The sequence below is a fragment of the Arachis hypogaea genome, chromosome 15, assembly GCF_003086295.3.
Source record: "Arachis hypogaea cultivar Tifrunner chromosome 15, arahy.Tifrunner.gnm2.J5K5, whole genome shotgun sequence".
Taxonomy (NCBI): domain Eukaryota; kingdom Viridiplantae; phylum Streptophyta; class Magnoliopsida; order Fabales; family Fabaceae; genus Arachis; species Arachis hypogaea.
Window position 1 is genome coordinate 12,252,907 of NC_092050.1, and position 19,994 is coordinate 12,272,900.

Here is a 19,994-nt window from a genome sequence, read left to right on the forward strand (position 1 = left end):
ATTTTCACTGAGAGGACGGATGGTAGCCATTGACAACGGTGATCCACCAATACACAGCTTGCCATAGGAAGAACCTTGTGTGCATGAAGAAGAAGACAGGGAGAAAGCAGAGATTCAGAAGACAAAGCATCTCCAAAACTCCAACATATTCTCCATTACTGCATAACAAGTATTTAATTCATGCTCTTTTATTTTTCGCAATCCAAACTGATAATTATAATTGATATCCTGACTAAGAATTATAAAATAACCATAGATTGCTTCAAGCTAACAATCTCCGTGGGATTCGACCCTTACTCACGTAAGGTATTACTTGGACGACCTAGTGCACTTGCTGGTTAGTGGTATGAGTTGTGAAAAGTGTGATTTACAATTTCGTGCACCAAGTTTTTGGCACCGTTGCCGGGGATTGTTCGAGTTTGGACAACTGACGGTTTATTTTGTTGCTTAGATTAGAAAAAATTTTTCTTTTTGGTTTAGAGTCTTCTATTATTGTTTTTGGTTGAAATTATTTTTTTTAAATCCTTATTTTCTCTTTTTAAATTTTTCAAAAAAATTTTTAAACTAATAATTGAGTTTTTCTGTTTGAGTCTACTGTCATGTTTTAAGTTTGGTGTCAATTGCATGCTTTTCTTTGTCTTTCAATTTTCGAATTGCATGTTCTTTGTTCTTCCTTGATCTTCAAGTTGTTCTTGTCAATTTTTCTTATTTGATCTTTAGTTTTCTTGTTCTGTGTCTTTTCTTGTTTTTCTTGTGCTTTTTCAAAAAATCAGTTTTCAAAAAAAATAAATATATATTTTATTTATTAAATACCTTATTAAAACACGTTAAATTTATAGCTCAATTGGCTAGAACGTTGTGCTTATGTTCTCGGTAATTGGCTATCTTCTTTTTAAAATTTTTTCAAAAATAATTTTTCTTTGAATAAATCTTGTGCCAAACTTTAAGTTTGGTGTTCTCCTGTTAACTTTTCTTTAGTTTTCAAAAATTTTATTTTGGTTTTCTAAAAATTTTAAGTTTGGTATTCTTTCTTCATGTTCTTGTTGTTCTTATGAGTCTTCAAAGTGTTCTTGAGTCTTCCTTGTGTTTTGATCTTAAAATTTTTAAGTTTGGTGTTCCTTGGTGTCTTTCCTCCAAATTTTTGAAAATAAGGAGCATTAGATCTAAAAATTTTAAGTTTTGTGTCTTTTTATTGTTTTTCTCTTTCCTCATTGAATTCAAAAATATCTTTTTCCTTTATTTTAATTGATTTTTCGAATTTTCCTTTTAAAAATTCAGATTTTATTTTAAAATTTTTTATTTTATCTTATCTTAGTTTTAAAATTTCAAAATTCAAATCTTTTTCAAAAAAATCATATCTTTCTTCAAAATCTTATCTTATCTTATTTCAAATTCAAATTTCAATTTTCAACTTTCAAAATTCAAAATTCATATTTTAAATTTAAAATTTCAAAATTTAAAATTTCAAAATTTAATTTTCAAACTTAAAAATCAAATCTTTTCAAAATTTAAATCTCTTTCAAATCCTTATCTTGTATTGTTGACTTTTTCAAAATTCAAATTTTCAAATTTCAAAATTCAAATTTCAAATTTCAAAAATTTAAAATTCAAAAGTTTAATTTTCAAATTTAAAATTTAAATTTTCAAAACTTCCTAACCACTTTCTCTCTCTTCATTTTTCGAAAATCCTTACCCCTTATTTTTCAAATCTTTTGAATTAATTAATTATTTTAGTTTTCAATTTCCTTTTAACTTTTGAACTTATATTCGAATTTTCACTTATTTTATTTTATTTTCGGTTTCAAAAAAAAAATTTTATTTGCAATCCGCATCATCTCCCTTTCTCCATCATGGACCTAAGTGGAAATGAACAGTCCAGAAAGACTCTGGGGTCATATACTAACCCCATTACTGCTGCATATGGGAGTAGCATCTGTATACCTCCCATCAAAGCAAGCAGTTTTGAGCTAAATCCTTAGCTCATTGTCATGGTGCAGCAAAACTGCCAATATTCCGGTCTTCCACAGGAAGAACCTATTGAGTTTCTGGTGCAGTTCTTGCAAATTGCTGACACAGTGCGTGACAAGGAGGTAGATCAGGATGTATACAGGCTGTTACTATTTTCGTTTGCTGTAAAAGATCAAGCTAAAAGGTGGTTAAATAACCAACCCACAGCAAGCATAAGAACATGGAAACAGTTATCAGACAAATTCCTGAATCAATATTTCCCTCCAAAAAGGATGACACAGCTAAGGCTGGACATCCAAGGCTTTAAACAAGAGGATGATGAATCCCTTTATAATGCCTGGGAGAGGTACAGAGGGATGCTAAAGAAATGCCCCTCTGAAATGTTTTCAGAGTGGGTGCAATTAGACATCTTCTACTATGGGCTTACAGAAGGTGCTCAAATGTCCCTAGACCACTCAGCTAGTGGATCTATACACATGAGGAAAACTATTGAAGAGGCTCAAGAGCTTATTGATATAGTTGCCAGAAACCAGCATATGTACATAAGTAATGGTTCCTCCATAAAAGAAGAAGCCAAAGCAGTGTCTACTGAACTTGGTCCTCCAGAACAAGTTGATGAACTCAATCAACAATTGTGCTTTCTAACAAAACAGCTAGCAGAATTCAAGGAGATGCTACAAGGCATTAAAAATGCTAATAAAAATATGGAGGCACAATTGAATCAGACAAAACAGCAGTTATCAAAGCAGATAACAGAAGAATGCCAGGTAGTTCAATTAAGAAGTAGAAAAACATTAAATACCTCACTTCAGAGCAGCAGAAAGCCAAGGAAAGAACAACTGACAGAGGATGAGCAAAATATCATCCAAAATCCCTCTGAGGATAGTAAGAGCCCAGAGAGGAATAATTCTGGCGTTCAAACGCCAGAAACAGGCAAGGAGCTGGTGCTAACGCCCAATGGAAGCTCAGCTCTGGCGTTCAAACGCCAGAAACAGGTAAGAAGCTGGCGTCCAACGCCAATCAAGCTTCTAAACCTGGCATCCAAACGCCAGTGAGGGATCAGACACACACAAGTGCTGATAGCAACCCCTCTAAAAAGGCTTCTCCAACCATCTCTGTAGGAAATAAATCTACAACAACTAAGGTTGAGGAATACAAAGCCAAGATACCTTATCCTCAAAAACTCCGCCAGGAGGAGCAGGATAAGCAATTTGCTCGCTTTGCAGACTATCTCAGGACTCTTGAAATAAAGATTTCGTTTGCAGAGGCACTTGAGCAAATACCCTCTTATGCCAAGTTTATGAAAGATATCTTCAGTCATAAGAAGGATTGGAGAGAAACTAAAAGAGTTCTCCTCACTGAAGAATGCAGTGCAGTCATTCTGAAAAGCTTCCCAGAAAAGCTTAAAGATCCCGGGAGCTTTATGATACCATGCATATTAGAGGGTAATTGCACCAAGACAGCTTTATGTCATCTTGGGGCAAGCATCAACCTAATCCCTGCATCCACTATCAGAAAGCTTGGCTTGACTGAAGAGGTCAAACCAACCCGGATCTATCTTCAACTTGCTGATGGCTCCATTAAATACCCATCAGGCATAATTGAGAACATGATTGTCAAGGTTGGGCCATTTGCCTTCCCTACTGACTTTGTAGTGCTGGAAATAGAGGAGCACAAGAGTGCAACTCTCATTCTAGGAAGACCATTCCTAGCAACTGGACGAACCCTCATTGACGTCCAAAAAGGGGAGATAACTTTGAGAGTCAATGAGGATGAGTTTAAGTTGAATGTTGTCAAAGCTATGCAACATCCAGACACATCAGACGACTGCCTGAGCGTTGATATTATTGACTCCCTGGTGGAAGAGGTCAATATGACTGAGAGTCTCGAATCAGAGCTAGAGGACATTTTTAAAGATGTTCAGCCTGATCTGGAAGAACCAGAGAAAATAAAAGAACCTCTGAAAACTCCTCAGGAAGAGGAGAAACCTCCTAAACCCGAGTTCAAACCACTACCACCATCCCTGAAATATGTATTTCTGGGAGAAGGTGACACTTTTTCTGTAATCATAAGCTCTGCTTTAGAGCCACAGGAAGAGAAAGCATTAATTCAGGTGCTAAGGACACACAAGACAGCTCTTGGGTGGTCCATAAGTGATCTTAAGGGCATTAGCCCAGCCAGATGCATGCACAAGATCCTATTGGAGGATGATGCTAAGCCAGTGGTTCAACCACAGAGGCGGCTAAATTTTGCCATGAAGGAGGTGGTGCAGAAAGAGGTCACTAAGTTACTAGAGGCTGGGATTATTTATCCTATTTCTGATAGCCCCTGGGTGAGCCCTGTCCATGTTGTCCCTAAGAAAGGAGGTATGACAGTGGTTCATAATGAAAAAAATAAACTGGTTCCTACAAGAACAGTTACAGGGTGGCGTATGTGTATTGACTACAGAAGGCTCAATACAGCCACCAGGAAGGATCACTTTCCTTTACCATTCATAGACCAGATGCTAGAAAGACTAGCAGGTCATGAATACTACTGCTTTTTGGATGGCTATTCAGGTTACAACCAAATTGCAGTAGACCCTCAGGACCAAGAGAAAATAGCATTCACATGTCCATCTGGAGTATTTGCATACAGAAGAATGCCTTTTGGTCTGTGCAATGCACCTGCAACCTTTCAGAGGTGCATGCTCTCTATCTTCTTTGATATGGTAGAGAAATTTCTGGAAGTCTTCATGGATGACTTCCAGTATTTGGAGACTCATTTAGCTCCTGTCTTAACCATCTAGCACTTGTTTTGAAAAGATGCCAAGAGACTAACCTGGTTTTAAATTGGGAAAAATTTCACTTTATGGTGACTGAAGGAATTGTCCTTGGGCATAAAATTTCGAACAAGGGAATAGAGGTGGATCAAGCTAAGGTAGAGGTAATTGAAAAATTACCACCACCCACCAATGTTAAGGCAATCAGAAGCTTTCTGGGGCATGCAGGATTCTATAGAAAGTTTATAAAGGATTTTTCAAAAATCACAAAACCTCTGAGCAATCTGCTAGCTGCTGACACGCCATTTGTGTTCAACACAGAGTGTCTGCAGGCGTTTAAAACCCTGAAAGCTAAGCTGGTCACAGCACCAGTTATTTCTACACCAGATTGGACATTACCTTTGGAACTAATGTGTGATGCCAGTGACCATGCCATTGGTCCAGTATTGGGAGTTGGGACAGAGGCATAACAAGCTTCTTCATGTCATTTATTATGCTAGCTATGTTTTAAATGATGCCCAGAAAAATTACACAACCACAGAAAAAGAGCTGCTTGCAGTGGTTTATGCCATTGACAAGTTTAGATCATACTTAGTAGGATCAAAAGTGATTGTGTACACTGACCATGCTGCTCTTAAATATCTACTCACAAAGCAGGATTCAAAGCCCAAGCTCATAAGATGGGTGTTGCTTCTGCAAGAGTTTGATATAGAAATAAGAGACAGAAAAGAGACAAAGAATCAAGTAGCTGATCACCTGTCCCGGATAGAACCAGTAGCAGGAGCATCCCTCCCTCCTACTGAGATCTCTGAAACCTTTCTGGATGAGCAATTGTTTGCTATTCAGGAAGCTCTGTGGTTTGCAGACATTGCAAACTATAAGACACAAGGTTCTCCTTCTGTAACCATGGAGAGGAAGCATGAAAAGCTTCTCTCAATACAGAGTCAAACAAAACCCCCACATTCAAACTCTAAGTTTGGTGTTGGGAGGCCACAACCAAACTCTAAGTTTGGTGTTGGGAGGTTCCAACCTTGCTCTGATTATCTGTGAGGCTCCATGAGAGCTCACTGTCAAGCTATTGACATTAAAGAAGCGCTTGTTGGGAGGCAACCCAATGTTATTTAATCATATCTATTTTATTTTCTTTTTGTTATTTCGTGATTTATTAGGTTGATGATCATGTGAAGTCACAAAAACTACTGAAAAATAAAAAATAGAATGAAAAACAGCATTGAAAATAGCACACCCTGGAGGAGAGCAGTTTGGCATTTAAACGCCAGAAACAAGCACCAAGCTGGCGTTTAACGCCAGAAACAAGCATCTGCCTGGCGTTAAACGCCAGAAACAGGCTACATTTGGGCGTTTAATGCCAGAAACAAGCAGCAGTCTGGCGTTAAACGCCAGGATTACACAGCAAGGGCGTTTTACACGCCTAATTGGAGAAGGGATGTTAAGTCCTTGACCCCACTTGATCTGTGGACCCCACAGGATCCTCTACAGGATCTGTGGACCCCACAGGATCCCTTCAGGATCTGTGGATCCCACAGGATCCCCACCTACCTCACCATTCCAATTCAAACCATTCCCCTCCCATACCCACCCATTCACACACCTCCTTCTCCTCCACTTCTCCTTCTACTCCCTTCTATCTTCTTTTGCTCGAGGACGAGCAAACCTTTTAAGTTTGGTGTGGAAAAAAGCGTTGCTTTTTGTTTTTCCATAACTATTTATGGCACCTAAGGCCGGAGAAACCTCTAGAAAGAGGAAAAGGAAGGCAGTTGCTTCCACCCCCGAGTCATGAGAGATGGAGAGGTTCATCTCAAGGGTCCATAGTTCAGTGGTAGAGCATTTGACTGCAGATCAAAGAGCTATGAGGGAGGAGCAACAAAGACAAGGAAGAGACATAGAGGAGCTCAAGAGCACCATTGGTTCTTCAAGAAGAGGAAGACGCCACCCTCACTAAGGAGGACCCGTTCCTTAATCTCCTTGTTCTTATTTCTCTATTTTTCGTTTACTATGCTTTACGTTTATTTATGTTTGGGTCTTATTACATGATCACTAGTATCTAAGTGTCTATGTCTTAAAGATATGAATGTCCTATGAATCCATCACCTTTCTTAAATGAAAAATATTTTCTGAAAAAGAAAAAGAAATACATGAATTTCGAATTTTAAAATAGTTTAATTATTTTGATGTGGTGGCAATACTTTTTGTTTTCTGAATGAATGCTTGAACAGTGCATATGTCTTTTGAATTTGTTGTTTATGAATGTTAAAATTGTTGGCTCTTGAAAGAATGATGAAAAAGGAGAAATGTTATTTGATAATCTGAAAAATCATAAAAATGATTCTTGAAGCAAGAAAAAGCAGTGAAGAACAAAGCTTGCAGAAAAAAAAATGCGAAAAAAAAGAGAGCAAGAAAAAGAAAAAGCAAGAGCAAAAAGCCAATAGCCCTTAAAACCAAAAGGCAAGGGTAATAAAAAGGATCCAAGGCTTTGAGCATCAGTGGATAGGAGGGCCTAAAGGAATAAAATCCTGGCCTAAGCGGCTAAACCAAGCTGTCCCTAACCATGTGCTTGTGGCGTGAAGGTGTCAAGTGAAAACTTGAGACTGAGCGGTTAAAGTCGAGGTCCAAAGCAAAAATAAAGTGTGCTTAAGAACCCTGGACGCCTCTAATTGGGGACTTTAGCAAAGCTGAGTCACAATCTGAAAAGGTTCACCCAGTTATGTGTCTGTGGCATGTATGTATCCGGTGGTAATACTGGAAAACATAGTGCTTAGGGCCACGGCCAAGACTCATAAAGTAGCTGTGTTCAAGAATCAACATACTGAACTAGGAGAATCAATAACACTATCTGAATTCTGAGTTCCTATAGACGCCAATCATTCTGAACTTCAAAGGATAAAGTGAGATGCCAAAACTGTTCAGAAGCAAAAAGCTAATAGCCCCGCTCATCTAGTTAAGACTGATCTTCCTAGATGTTTTTGGAATTCATTGTATATCCTCTTATTTTTATCCTACTTTGTTTTTAGTTGCTTGGGAACAAGCAACAATTTAAGTTTGGTGTTGTGATGAGCGGATAATTTATACGCTTTTTGGCATTGTTTCTAGGTAGTTTTTAATATATTTTAGTCACTTTTTATTATATTTTTATTAGTTTTTAAATAAAAATCACATTTCTGGACTTTACTATGAGTTTGTGTGTTTTTTTGTGATTTCAGGTAATTTCTGGCTGAAATTGAGGGAGCTGAGCAAAAATTTGATTCAGATTGAAAAAGGACTGCAGATGCTGTTGGATTCTGACCTCCCTGCACTCAAAGTGGATTTTCTGGAGCTACAGGAGTCCAAATGGCGCAATCTCAATTGCGTTGGAAAGTAGACATCCATATCTTTCCATAAATATATAATAGTCTATACTTTGCTCAAGAATAAATGACGTAAACTGGTGTTCAACGCCAGTTCCATGTTGCATTCTGGCGTTAAACACCAGAAATAAGTTACAAGTTGGAGTTAAATGCCAGAAACAGGTTACAACCTGGCGTTTAACTCTGGAAACAGCCTAGGCACATGTAAAGCTCAAGTCTCAGCCCCAGCACACACCAAGTGGGCCCCAGAAGTGGATTTCTTCACTATCTATCTTAGTTTACTCATTTTCTGTAAACCTAGGTTACTAGTTTAGTATTTAAACAACTTTTAGAGATTTATTTTGTACCTGATGACATTTTTAGATCTGAACTTTGTACTCTTTGACGGCAGGAGTCTCTAAACTCCATTGTTGGGGGTGAGGAGCTCTGTTGTGTCTCGATGAATTAATGCAATTATTTCTGTTTTCTATTCAAACACGCTTGTTTCTATCTAAGATGTTCATTCGCACTTCAATATGATGGATGTGATGATCCGTGACACTCATCACCATTCTCAACCTATGAACGCGTGCCTGACAACCACCTCCGTTCTACCTTCGATTGAATGAGTATCTCTTGGATTCCTTAATCAGAATCTTCGTGGTATAAGCTAGAATCCATTGGCAGCATTCTTGAGAATCCGGAAAGTCTAAACCTTGTCTGTGGTATTCCGAGTAGGATTCAGGGATTGAATGACTGTGACGAGCTTCAAACTCACAAGGGTTGGGCGTAGTGACAGACGCAAAAGGATCAATGGATCCTATTCCAGCATGAGTGAGAACCGACAGATGATTAGCCGTGCGGTGACAGCGCACCTGGACCATTTTCACTGAGAGGACGGATGGTAGCCATTGACAACGGTGATCCACCAACACACAGCTTGCCATAGGAAGAACCCTGCGTGCATGAAGAAGAAGACAGGGAGAAAGCAGAGATTCAGAAGACAAAGTATCTCCAAAACTCCAACATATTCTCCATTACTGCATAACAAGTATTTAATTCATGCTCTTTTATTTTTCGCAATCGAAACTGATAATTATAATTGATATCCTGACTAAGAATTACAAAATAACCATAGATTGCTTCAAGCCAACAATCTCCGTGGGATTCGACCCTTACTCACGTAAGGTATTACTTGGACGACCCAGTGCACTTGCTGGTTAGTAGTACGAGTTGTGAAAAGTGTGATTTACAATTTTATGCACCAGCTACTCCAACCCAGTAACTCGGAACCAGGCGAGACCCCCTCTCATCAATCGAAGTACCAACACGAACCGTCCAGAACCCGACCCACTGAACATTGGCGCCGTCTGTGGGGACGCCTAAATGGACATTGTACTGGGCCCAGGAGGAACATGCCGCGAGACCGAGCGCAGAGGGGAAGCCTCCGCGGCTTCCTCCCAGGAGCGCACGAGGTCCCCTCCACGATGAACCTCACGATCTCAAGAAAGACGCCCCTTCGGGGGAACATGCGACAACAACGCCAGGATAATGCAGGAACTGCGTCACAGGATACAGAACCTGGAGCGCCAGCTGGCAGATCAGGAACATCATCGACGAACTCCCGAATCAAGCTACTCCCGGTCTCCTCTGAAAATTCACTCCCGGCGGACGCCGAGTCCACGATCTGAACCCGAGAGTGCCCGGGAGGAAGGACGCCCTAGAAGATGCCGCCACCCCATCATATACACCAGACGAGAAAGGAGACACGATCAGGAAAACGGATGACGGGAAGACGACGAGGGAAGACCAAGGAGAGCGCAGAGACCCATGATAATGGGCGCAACCTCATTCCATCGTTCCATCCTCGAGGTCCGGCTGCCAAAGCACTTTGACAAGCCGATGGACATGAGGTACGACAGAACACAAGACCCACAGGAACATCTTACGACCTTCGAGGCCAGAATGAACCTGGAAGGAGTGGGTGACAAGGTAAAATGCTGCGCCTTCCCGGTCACTCTGGCGGGACCTGCAATACGGTGGTTCAATAACCTCCCGCAGGGCTCGGTGGCTAGGTTCTCGGACATTACCCGCGCTTTCCTAGCCCAATTTACAACCAGAATCACAAAGGCAAAGTACCCGATCAATTTACTCGGAGTGACTCAAAGGTCCGGCGAGCCAACCAGGAAATATCTAGACCGGTTCAACGACGAGTGCTTGGAGATCGACGGGATGACGGATTCATTTGCTAGCTTGTGCTTGACGAATGGACTTCTAAACGAGGACTTCAGAAAGCATCTCACCACGAAGCCGGTGTGGACAATGTAGGAGATCCAAAGTGTAGCCAGGGAATACATTAACGATGAAGAAGTCAGCTAGGTCGTGGTTGCCAACAAACGGCAGCCCTCCTACAATCAAACCCGGCAGTACGGTAGCGGAGAAAGACAGAAGGAACACGCCAGAGACGGCGGTCCGAGCAAGACACCCAGGCCGTTTCCTCGAGTCAGAAAGTTCACCAATTACACCCCCTCACCGCCCCCATCATTGAAGTTTATCAACAGATAGCAGAGAAGGGAATTTTGTTGAAGCCTCGACCTCTGAAGGACCGGACCGGGGAAAACAAGAGCCTCTATTGTGATTATCACAAAGGCTATGGACACAAGACACATGATTGCTTCGACCTGAAGGACGCGCTTGAACAAGCGATCTGGGACGGAAAACTGGCTGAATTCTCCCATCTCATCAGGGAGCCAAGGAGGCGAGATCGTGACCGCGAGGGAGAGGACAAAACCCGCGCAGTGAAGCGACGTCACGAGCCGGAGGACAACGAGCACGGCCTTACCATAGTGAACGTGGTAACGGCAAGAGACGCACCTCCAAGGTCGAGGTCGGCACACAAGAAAGACGCCAAGGTCTTAGTGGTTTTCTCATCCTCTGCGCGAAGCTCCAAGAGGCTCCCACCCATCTCATTCGGTCCAGAGGACCAATGGTTCAATGAGGCCACGAAAAACCCTCCCATGGTCATCATGGCCAGAGTGGGAACTGGCCTCATCAAGCGAATCCTCATGGACACCGGGGCTGACTCGAATATCATGTTTTGCAATGTGTTCGACGCCTTGGGCCTACGGGATGCCGATTTAAAGACGCACCAGCACGGTGTGGTAGGTTTGGGTGACCACTTCATCAAGCCAGATGGGATAATCTCCCTACCAATATCTGTAGGATCAGGACAGGGGCGAAGGTCGGTAATGGCCGAGTTTGTGGTTCTACGAGACTCCACGACCTACAACGTCATCCTAGGGAGGAAGACTATCAACAACCTCGGAGCAGTGATCAGCACAAAGATGTTGATAATGAAGTTCATCGCTGATGATGGATCCGTGGGATCCATAAAAGGAGACTTGGAAATGGCAGTCGCTTGCGACAATGCCAGTATCTCCTTAAGGAAGAAATCTAAAGAGGCATTGGGGGTGTTCCTTGTCGACTTAGACGCCAGAGTCAGCGACAAGCCAAGACCCAAGCCGAAAGGGAACTTAGAGAGGTCAGAGTCGGGGACACTCAGGAGAAGTTCACCTACGTGAACAGAAATCTCCCACACGACCTAAAGGAACCTCTAATGGAAATGATCAGGGCTAACGGCGACCTATTTGCATGGATGCCAGCCGACATGCCGGGGATAGACCCCCAACTCATGTCACATCACTTAGCCGTTATGGCAGAGGCTAGACCGGTAGCTCAAAGGAGAAGGAAAATGTCGCAAGAGCGAGCAGAGGAGGTGGCCAAGCAAACAGCTAGCCTCCTCGAAGCAGAATTTATTCGAGAACTTGACTAGTCGACATGGCTGTCAAATGTAGTTCTAGTGAAAAAACACAATGGGAAATGGAAGATGTGTGTGGATTACTCTGATCTCAACAAAGCATGCCCCAAGGACTGCTACCCCCTGCCCAACATCGATGCACTCGTCGACGCAGTGGCGGGATATCGGTACCTAAGCTTTATGGACGCTTACTCCGGCTATAATCAGATACCGATGCACCGGCCTGACGAAGAAAAAATAGCGTTCATAACGCTGGGAAGGATATATTGCTACAAGGTAATGCCGTTCGGCCTGAAGAATGCTGAGGCAACGTACCAAAGACTAATGAATAAGATATTTAGCGACCTCATATGCAAAACAGTGGAGGTGTATGTAGATGATATCCTCGCAAAGACCACCCGGCCTGAGGACCTCATAAGCGACCTGGAAAATGTGTTCGCCTCCCTCCGACAACACGGCATGAGGCTCAACCCACTCAAATGCGCCTTTGCCATGGAAGCAGGAAAGTTCCTAGGGTTCATGATAACCCAAAGGGGGGTCGAAGCCAACCCGGAAAAGTGCCAAGCAATACTCCAGATGAAGAGTCCGGGCTGTGTTAAGGATGTTCAGAGGCTGTCAGGTAGACTCACCGCCTTATCCCATTTCCTTGGAGCATCGGCTGCTAGGGTGTTGCCATTTTTCAACCTTATGAAAAAAGGGATAGTGTTTGAATGGACCCCGGCGTGTGAGGAAGCATTCAAGCATTTCAAAGAGATCCTCGCAACACCACTCGTGCTCGGGAAGGCCAAAGTCGGAGAACCGATCTACCTGTACCTGGCCATAACGGAGGAAGCACTGGCGGCAGTTTTGGTACGGGAAGAAGGAAAGGTTCAACAACCAATTTACTTCGTGAGTAGAGCACTGCAAGGAGCAGAACTGAGATACAGAAAACTAGAGAAGCTGGCTTTGGCACTGCTAACCTCTTCCAGAAGACTACGGTAATACTTCCAAGTTCACATGGGCTTTAAGAGCTTCCTCAGTCATCAAGATCACGCTCTTTACCTGCTTCACAGTCTCCTTATGCTTTTTCTTAAGCTCTTCGGCCTCAGCTTGAGCGGTCTTAGCCGACGAGACAGCCACATCACGCTCCTTCTCCAAAGCCACCACCCGACCTTGCGCGGCATTAAGCTAGCTCTCCAAAGTCATCTCCCGCTCGGTTAGACGGGACACGGTAGCATCAGAGGTCTTCATTTTTTTCTCGGTAGACGCGGCCTTCTCCTCGGCGGCTTTAAGCTTCTCCCCCGCCTGGGACAGTTGCTCCTGAAGCGTTTCAACTTGCGTCTTGAATTCATTATTGGCCTTAGCAGCAGATTCGAGCTTCCTACGCAGCGACTGCATCCCCGACAACTTGAACTCAGCCTTCCGAGTTATAGCAGCACCACGGAGGAGAGTACGATACATCCACCTCGCCTGCCCCGCAAGGTCGGAGCCATGGAAGTGCTCCTCCGTGCCGGGAAGCAAATGGGAGTCTATGAAGGTCCCGACGTCAAAGTTCCTCTCCATCACGGTGAGGGCTCCTTCAGGGCTGGAGAATGACCTCTGCCTCTTGGGGGTGGGAATAATCTTCAAGTCATCATCCTCGACTTGTTGAGCGAAGGTCGAATGCCCAGTGTCGGCCCCCTCCTCATGAACGGGAGAGACGTGCACCCCATCAGAATTCTTGTCCTCTATCTCGGTATCACGGGGTGAGGGCACCGCCTGATCCTCCTTATTCTCAGTAGGGGTCTCCGGCTTCCCGTCAGCCTTCTCCCCGTCGCTTTCCTCCAAAAAAGTCCTGAACAAATTCTCATGGCCTGTCACCTCGGCAGATATCTCCAGTGCAACAAATAAATAAACAAGTTAGTCGTGAAGTCGGCATAACCAATCAAAGCAACAACAATGTAAGAAATACAAGTCATAGCTACTCACAAATATAATTTCTGGCGACCTCCCGGTCACCCATAAGAAGATGGGGATTCACATGGTTTCTCCCAAAGACGGCCAACAACACGTCGGCAATCTTTCTGTCCACAACGGACATCCCCTTGTAAGTCACCTTAATAAAGGTGTTAGAGCCCATCCCGAAACTCCAATACGTCGGGATGAGGCGTTCCCCTTCTAACGACAACCAGAAGGGATGGCGACCTTTGACTGGACGCACCTTAAAATATTTATCCTTATACCCATGGTAAGAGTCTTCAAACAAGCCAAAAATCCTTCGACCCTGGGCAGATCAGAAGGACATGAACCCTTTCCTCGCTTTCCCTTCCTTAGAAGGATTCGTGAGGTTGAAAAAATAAAGAAAAATGTCGACGGACACCGGCAGCTCTAGGTATTCACACACCATCTCGAAACAGCGGATGGAAGCCCAACTGCTCAGATGCAGTTGCGATGGGGCCACAGAGATCCGGTTAAGGAGCGCCATTTGAAAGGCAGAAAAAGGAATACGGACCCCCACTTGGGTGAACATGGACTTATAAAACCAAATCCAATCGGGAACCCAGGGGGAGTGGAAGTTGAGCTCGTATAGCCGCTCGCCGAGGGCAGGAACGAAAACGTCATAGTTGGCCTCCTTGTCAGTTCCGCCGCACAAGTACTCGGCTTGGCGGAACTCGGTAAGCTCCTCCTCGCCCATCTGGTTCGGGGATTCTTTCACGTCGGAAGTCACCCAGCGTACGGGTCGTAACCCGCGGTGGAGGTGGAAGCTCGTGAGACAATGCGAGGCATACCTACAGTGGGGTACCACTCGGTTAGTCTACGAGGTCGGGAGCCCAGAAAAAGTCCAGAAACTACATTTAGCCTATTCAGTAACTAAAATCAAACATGGTTGAAGCAAAATCCAAATAAAAGCCTAAAAGCTAATACCTTGGAATGGTAGCCCCCCTAACGTACCTACTCAACACTAAGGCCATCTATCATACAAATCAAACAAACAGCATGCATACAGAAGAACTGATAGTGAAGGTAAAATAAACATGAAGCAGAGAACGAGGAAATGAATGCTTACCTGGATTAATTACGAAGATTCGAAGGGGAAGGAAAAGGAGCGAATGCAAATGATGCTCTGGAAAACTTGAAAGAGAAGAAGATGGAGATGGAAGGAGTGAAGAAATAGGAAGAAAACAAAAGGCAAAACTGTTTAAAACTGCCAGGCTCAAGAAGCACGAAAGGCCAAGGGCAAAATAGTCTTTGTGCACGGGATTTTGAAATAACCTATTATGAGCATTTAATGCTCTGCGCGAGGAACGAGGCGACGAACGGTTACCCTAGCAACAAACAGACACGCGCGCAAGAGGCACGTCCTCTCCACGGGCGGCCGACTTGGCGACAACGTACGAAAGAAGAGATAAGACGCCACCAATAACCCCCACGATCATTGCTGGCGCGTTGGGGGCACTGTTACGGCCTGGCCCACATATAACATGGGCCGACCCGACCCACGAACCACCCGACCCGAACGGTCGGGTGTGAGGCGTTCAATTACCGACCCGGACACGCGTCCTGGACAGCTCTCTACTACAGCTGTGTAAGGAAGCTTCGAGGAAGGTGGGTTCTGCCCTTGTGGGACCCGCTTCTGACACAGTATATATGGAGAGGATCCTACCCCTCCCCCAAGGTACGTCACATACCATCCTCACATATTTCGCCTGCACACTTGACTGACTAGAGCGTCGGAGTGTCTTTGCAGGTGATACCCCCCTTCTCCACACGAAGATCTCGGAACATCGGCTACTCCAACCCAGTAACCCGGAACCAGGCGAGACCCTCTCTCATCAATCGAAGTACCAACCCGAACCGTCCGGTACCCGACCCACCGAATAATGTTATTTATAAATTTATAACATGTTTAATTTAATTTTTTTTTTGAAAGAAGGAGCTCAACACAAGAAGTGGAGCAAGGACAGAAGACAACGAGACAAAACTAAATTAATATCCTAACCAACTGATCTAACCATAAAACCCTCTGTCATCTTCGGCATTGCCATCAACAACAAAAGGGATTAGCACCTAACCACTCAGTGTAACTCTGGCCAGACAAGTTTATAATCTCCTCTGCTCCTTTTTCTTTATTCTGAAAAATTCTCCGGTTCCATTCCAACCAAATGTTTCACATAATGGCATAAAAGCATACCATCAATCTCTTGTGCTCCTCCCTGTTAATTGAGAACTCCGTCCAACTCTGAAAATGCTCCTTTATTGTACCCGGGTATACCCATTGCAAACCAATATGAGATATCCAAGCACACCAAACCTGCCTAGAAAAATTACAGCCAAGAAACAAGTGGTAATCATTCTCATCCCCTCTTTTACATAAGACACAAAGAGAATCTTCTTGGTTAATAGCCCCTAACCGACGCAATCGCTCCTTCGTATTGACCCTGCCAATCAAGCCAAACCAAACAAATAACTCCACTCTAGGAGGTACAAGCCCTTTCCAAATAGATATAGTAAAGCTGTAACTTGATATATCCTCTGGAGCCATATCTACCTGCAACACCTGCATAAATGAGTTAGTTGAAAAGACACCTTGCTTATCATATTTCCACACAAGTCTATCCTCTCACCCAAGTGCAAGTTTGACTATTCTTAAAGTGTTGTGAAGCTGGTTCACTAGATCCAACTCCTATTGGAACAGTTCTCGTCTCCATTGGAAGTTCCATATCCAAGATAACCCATTCCAAAACCCACAATCCCCAATCACTAATCCTTTTTGGTTTGAAACCGAGAAGAGCCTGGGAAATCGATCTTTTAAAGACCCTTCAGCAATCCAAACATCCTCCCAGAATCGAGTACGTCTCCCATCACCCACCTCCATAGCCAACCCAGTAATCATCTTTTGCCTAACTTCTTAATTTTTGAACTGAAGTTGACAAATCTCCTTCCACGGACCCCCCCGATCAGGTAGTCTTTGAAAGGATAGTAACTCATTTGGATTCAAGTTATTACACGAGCAAACCACCTTCTTCCACAAAGGACACTCTTTCTTAGAGAACTGCCACCACCACTTAAACAGAAGAGCTGTATTGCGAACTACAGCATCTCCCACTCCCAATCCTCCTAACCTTTTAGGAGCCTACACCACTTCCCACTTCACCAAGGCCATACCATATCTCCCATCCTCCTTACTCCATAAAAATCTTCTTTGTAAAGAAATCAATTTCTCTGCAACAACCTTTGGCATCTTATATAGGCTCAAATAATAAACCGGCAGGCTATTTAACACAGATTTAATAAGCACCAACTTACCGGCTTTATTGAGCACCTTGGCTTTCCAAAGGCTGAGCTTCTCCTCCACTTTATCTATTACTGGCTTCCATGTCTTGACCAATCTTAGGTTCGCACCTAATGAGATGCCCAGATATCTAACTGGAAGGGAATCTTGCTTGCAGCCTAACACATTACACATACGTCGTACCCACTCCTCATCGCAATTAATAGGAATTAAACTGGACTTCTCAAAATTAATACTTAATCCTGACATCAACTCAAAACACCGAAGCAACCTCTTATAGTTCTTGATGGTCTCATCTTCAGGAGGGCAGAACAAAATGGTATCATCAGCGAACTGTAGGTGCGACAACTGAATATGATCTCTTCCAACCAACAGAGGTGATAATCGACCGTTTCTAACTATTTCTTCAAGCATTCTATGTAAGACATCCACAACAAGTACAAAGAGGAACGGAGATAAAGGATCACCTTGTCGCAGGCCCCTTTCCATCTTGAACGGCTTCGAAGGTGAGCCGTTTATCAATACTGACATTGAGCACGTATCACACACTCCATAACCCACGTCCTCCATCTCTGTCTAAATCCCATCTTCAGCAACACTAGGTCTACGAATTTTCACCTTACTCTGTCATATGCTTTCTGGAAGTCTAACTTTATTATTGCCGCTTTCAACTTCCTCATTCTGATCCACTGAACCGTTTCACATGCAATCAGTGCCCCATCATGAATCTTCCGACCCTTGACAAAAGCGCTCTGCGTCTCACCCACTAACCCAGGCATAATAGCTCTCATTCTCCTCACTAGCATCTTCGAGATAACCTTATAAACACACCCCACCATGCTAATCGGACACAAATCTTTGATTTCCTTAGCACCAGTAAACTTAGGGGCAAGTGCCACCCAAGTTACATTAGCATCTGCCGGCAACCTTGAAGATTGGAAGAAGCCCAGTACAGCTGTCGTGAATTCGGATCCAATTTCGCCCCAGCACTTCTTTATAAAGTTCATGTTGTAACCGTCACTCCCTGGAGCCTTGGACAATTCACATTCCCACATTGCCTCTTTAATCTTCTCAAGTGTTGGTAGTATCTCTATAGCCTTAGCATCCTCCTCATTAATCCTTTCCACTAATCCGTCTCTGAACCCCACCATCGGAGACTCCTCTTGATGATATAACTCCTTGTAGAACTCCCTTATTGCAATTTTAATCCTAGCTTGATTTCTTACCAGCCTTCCATTAATGACCAGAGCATCAATTCTATTATTCCTCTGTCTTGCTGAAGCTAAGTTATGGAAATATCTCATGTTCTTGTCCACGTGTCTCGCATGCCTAGACCTCGACATCTGCTTCCAGTGCACTTATTTCCTCACATACTACTTTTCACAGCAAGTAACTAAAGCCCTCCTTCTAGCTTCTAATGTTCCATCATATGTCCCATTGCCAACCATGTCATCAATTTTCTTAATTTCATCTTCAAACTTTGTGATTTTCTTGTCCATGTCACCAAAGTTGTCTCTATGCCATCTCCCCAGAGGACCCGTCAGAGCCTTCAATTTATCGGTGAATTGTATAGCTCCCAACCCTCTCTATTCCTCCTTTACCATCCTTAGAAACCCTTCATGAATAAACCACGAATCAAGGCTACGGAACGGCCTCGGACCATCCATACTTCTCTTATCTTCCACTATAATAGGACAATGATCAGACAAACCCCGTGGTCCTCCTCTCAAGTGGGTTTCTGAAAATGCCTCAAGCCATTCCAGGTTAACCAGGGCTCTGTCGATGCGACTACAAGAACTCCCTGGAAACCACGTAAACTTCCGATCAGTAATCGGCAAGTCCACCAACCCCATATCGTTTATCCAATCCTTAAACTCTTGAGCTGACAAAGACAAGCTATCAGTGCCTCGCCTTTCCTCCACCTGTGTAATTTCATTAAAATCTCCCAGAAAACAGAATGGCCCCTGGCATAATCCAGCCACATAACATAACTTCTCCTACACAACTAGTTTCTCATCTCTAACATGTGCACCATACACCAAGAAGAAAGCACAGTTGATAGAATTTTCTGACAGGACACCTTCAACACACAGCCATCTCTCACCTTTATAGCTATTTGTCATTTTAAAAAAATCCTCATCCCACATTAACAACAACCCACCAGAAGCACCCTCGGAGCCTACATACTCCCATCCCGCACAACCTCTACCCCAAATTTTCAACACATCAAACTTCGTCACTATCTGTAATTTGGTTTCTAGCAGTCCTAACATACGCAATCTATATTTGTTCTTTAGATCTTTCACCATTCTCAACTTTCCATCCCCCTTTAGTCCCCTAACATTCCATGAACTAAAAATCATTTTAAATTAATATTACACACCTTCTTATGCATTTAGGTCTGCTTCGCCTTGCTTTAGCCTTCTGTTTTGCCTCGCTTCTTTTCCGAGCAATTTCTTCATTCTGTTCTTGGAGGATAGCCATTATGTCATCCTCTTCATTGCATAACATGGCTCCTGATTCTTTTGCTAACTCCCAAGTTTTTTGATTTTCCAACATTTGGTCTTCCAAGCTTTCACGCTCATTTCCGTTATCCTCATCAACACTGCCCTGTCCTTCTTCCTCAATATGGACTTCAATGTCTCCGTAGCCCTCTCCCTCATTCTGAACCATTAGGTTGTTACCATCAAGTGAATAGAGAACCAGGCCTTTATTAGCTTCCTCAACATTAGCAACTACCTCCTCTAGTGTAAGCCTACCATTCGCAGCTTCCACTAGTGGGACCCCTTTGGAACCTGTCCCTGCACCTGCAACCATCTTTCCCTTGTTAGCTACACGGATCTCTTGACATTT

General features: G+C 43.4%; 1 protein-coding gene across 1 annotated transcript; it reads left to right on the plus strand.

Annotated features, from left to right (window-relative positions):
* The first annotated feature begins 9,909 nt into the window (after positions 1–9,909).
* On the plus strand, positions 9,910–10,401 carry LOC112747909 (uncharacterized). Its single transcript, XM_025796118.1, has one exon. The coding sequence runs from the start codon at positions 9,910–9,912 to the stop codon at positions 10,399–10,401; it is 492 nt and encodes a 163-aa protein (XP_025651903.1).
* The last annotated feature ends 9,593 nt before the right edge of the window (positions 10,402–19,994 follow it).

Bases quoted from the DNA above. Each gene is read 5' to 3' on its own strand.
- LOC112747909 (XM_025796118.1), top strand. From the start codon at position 9,910: ATGGGCGCAACCTCATTCCATCGTTCCATCCTCGAGGTCCGGCTGCCA.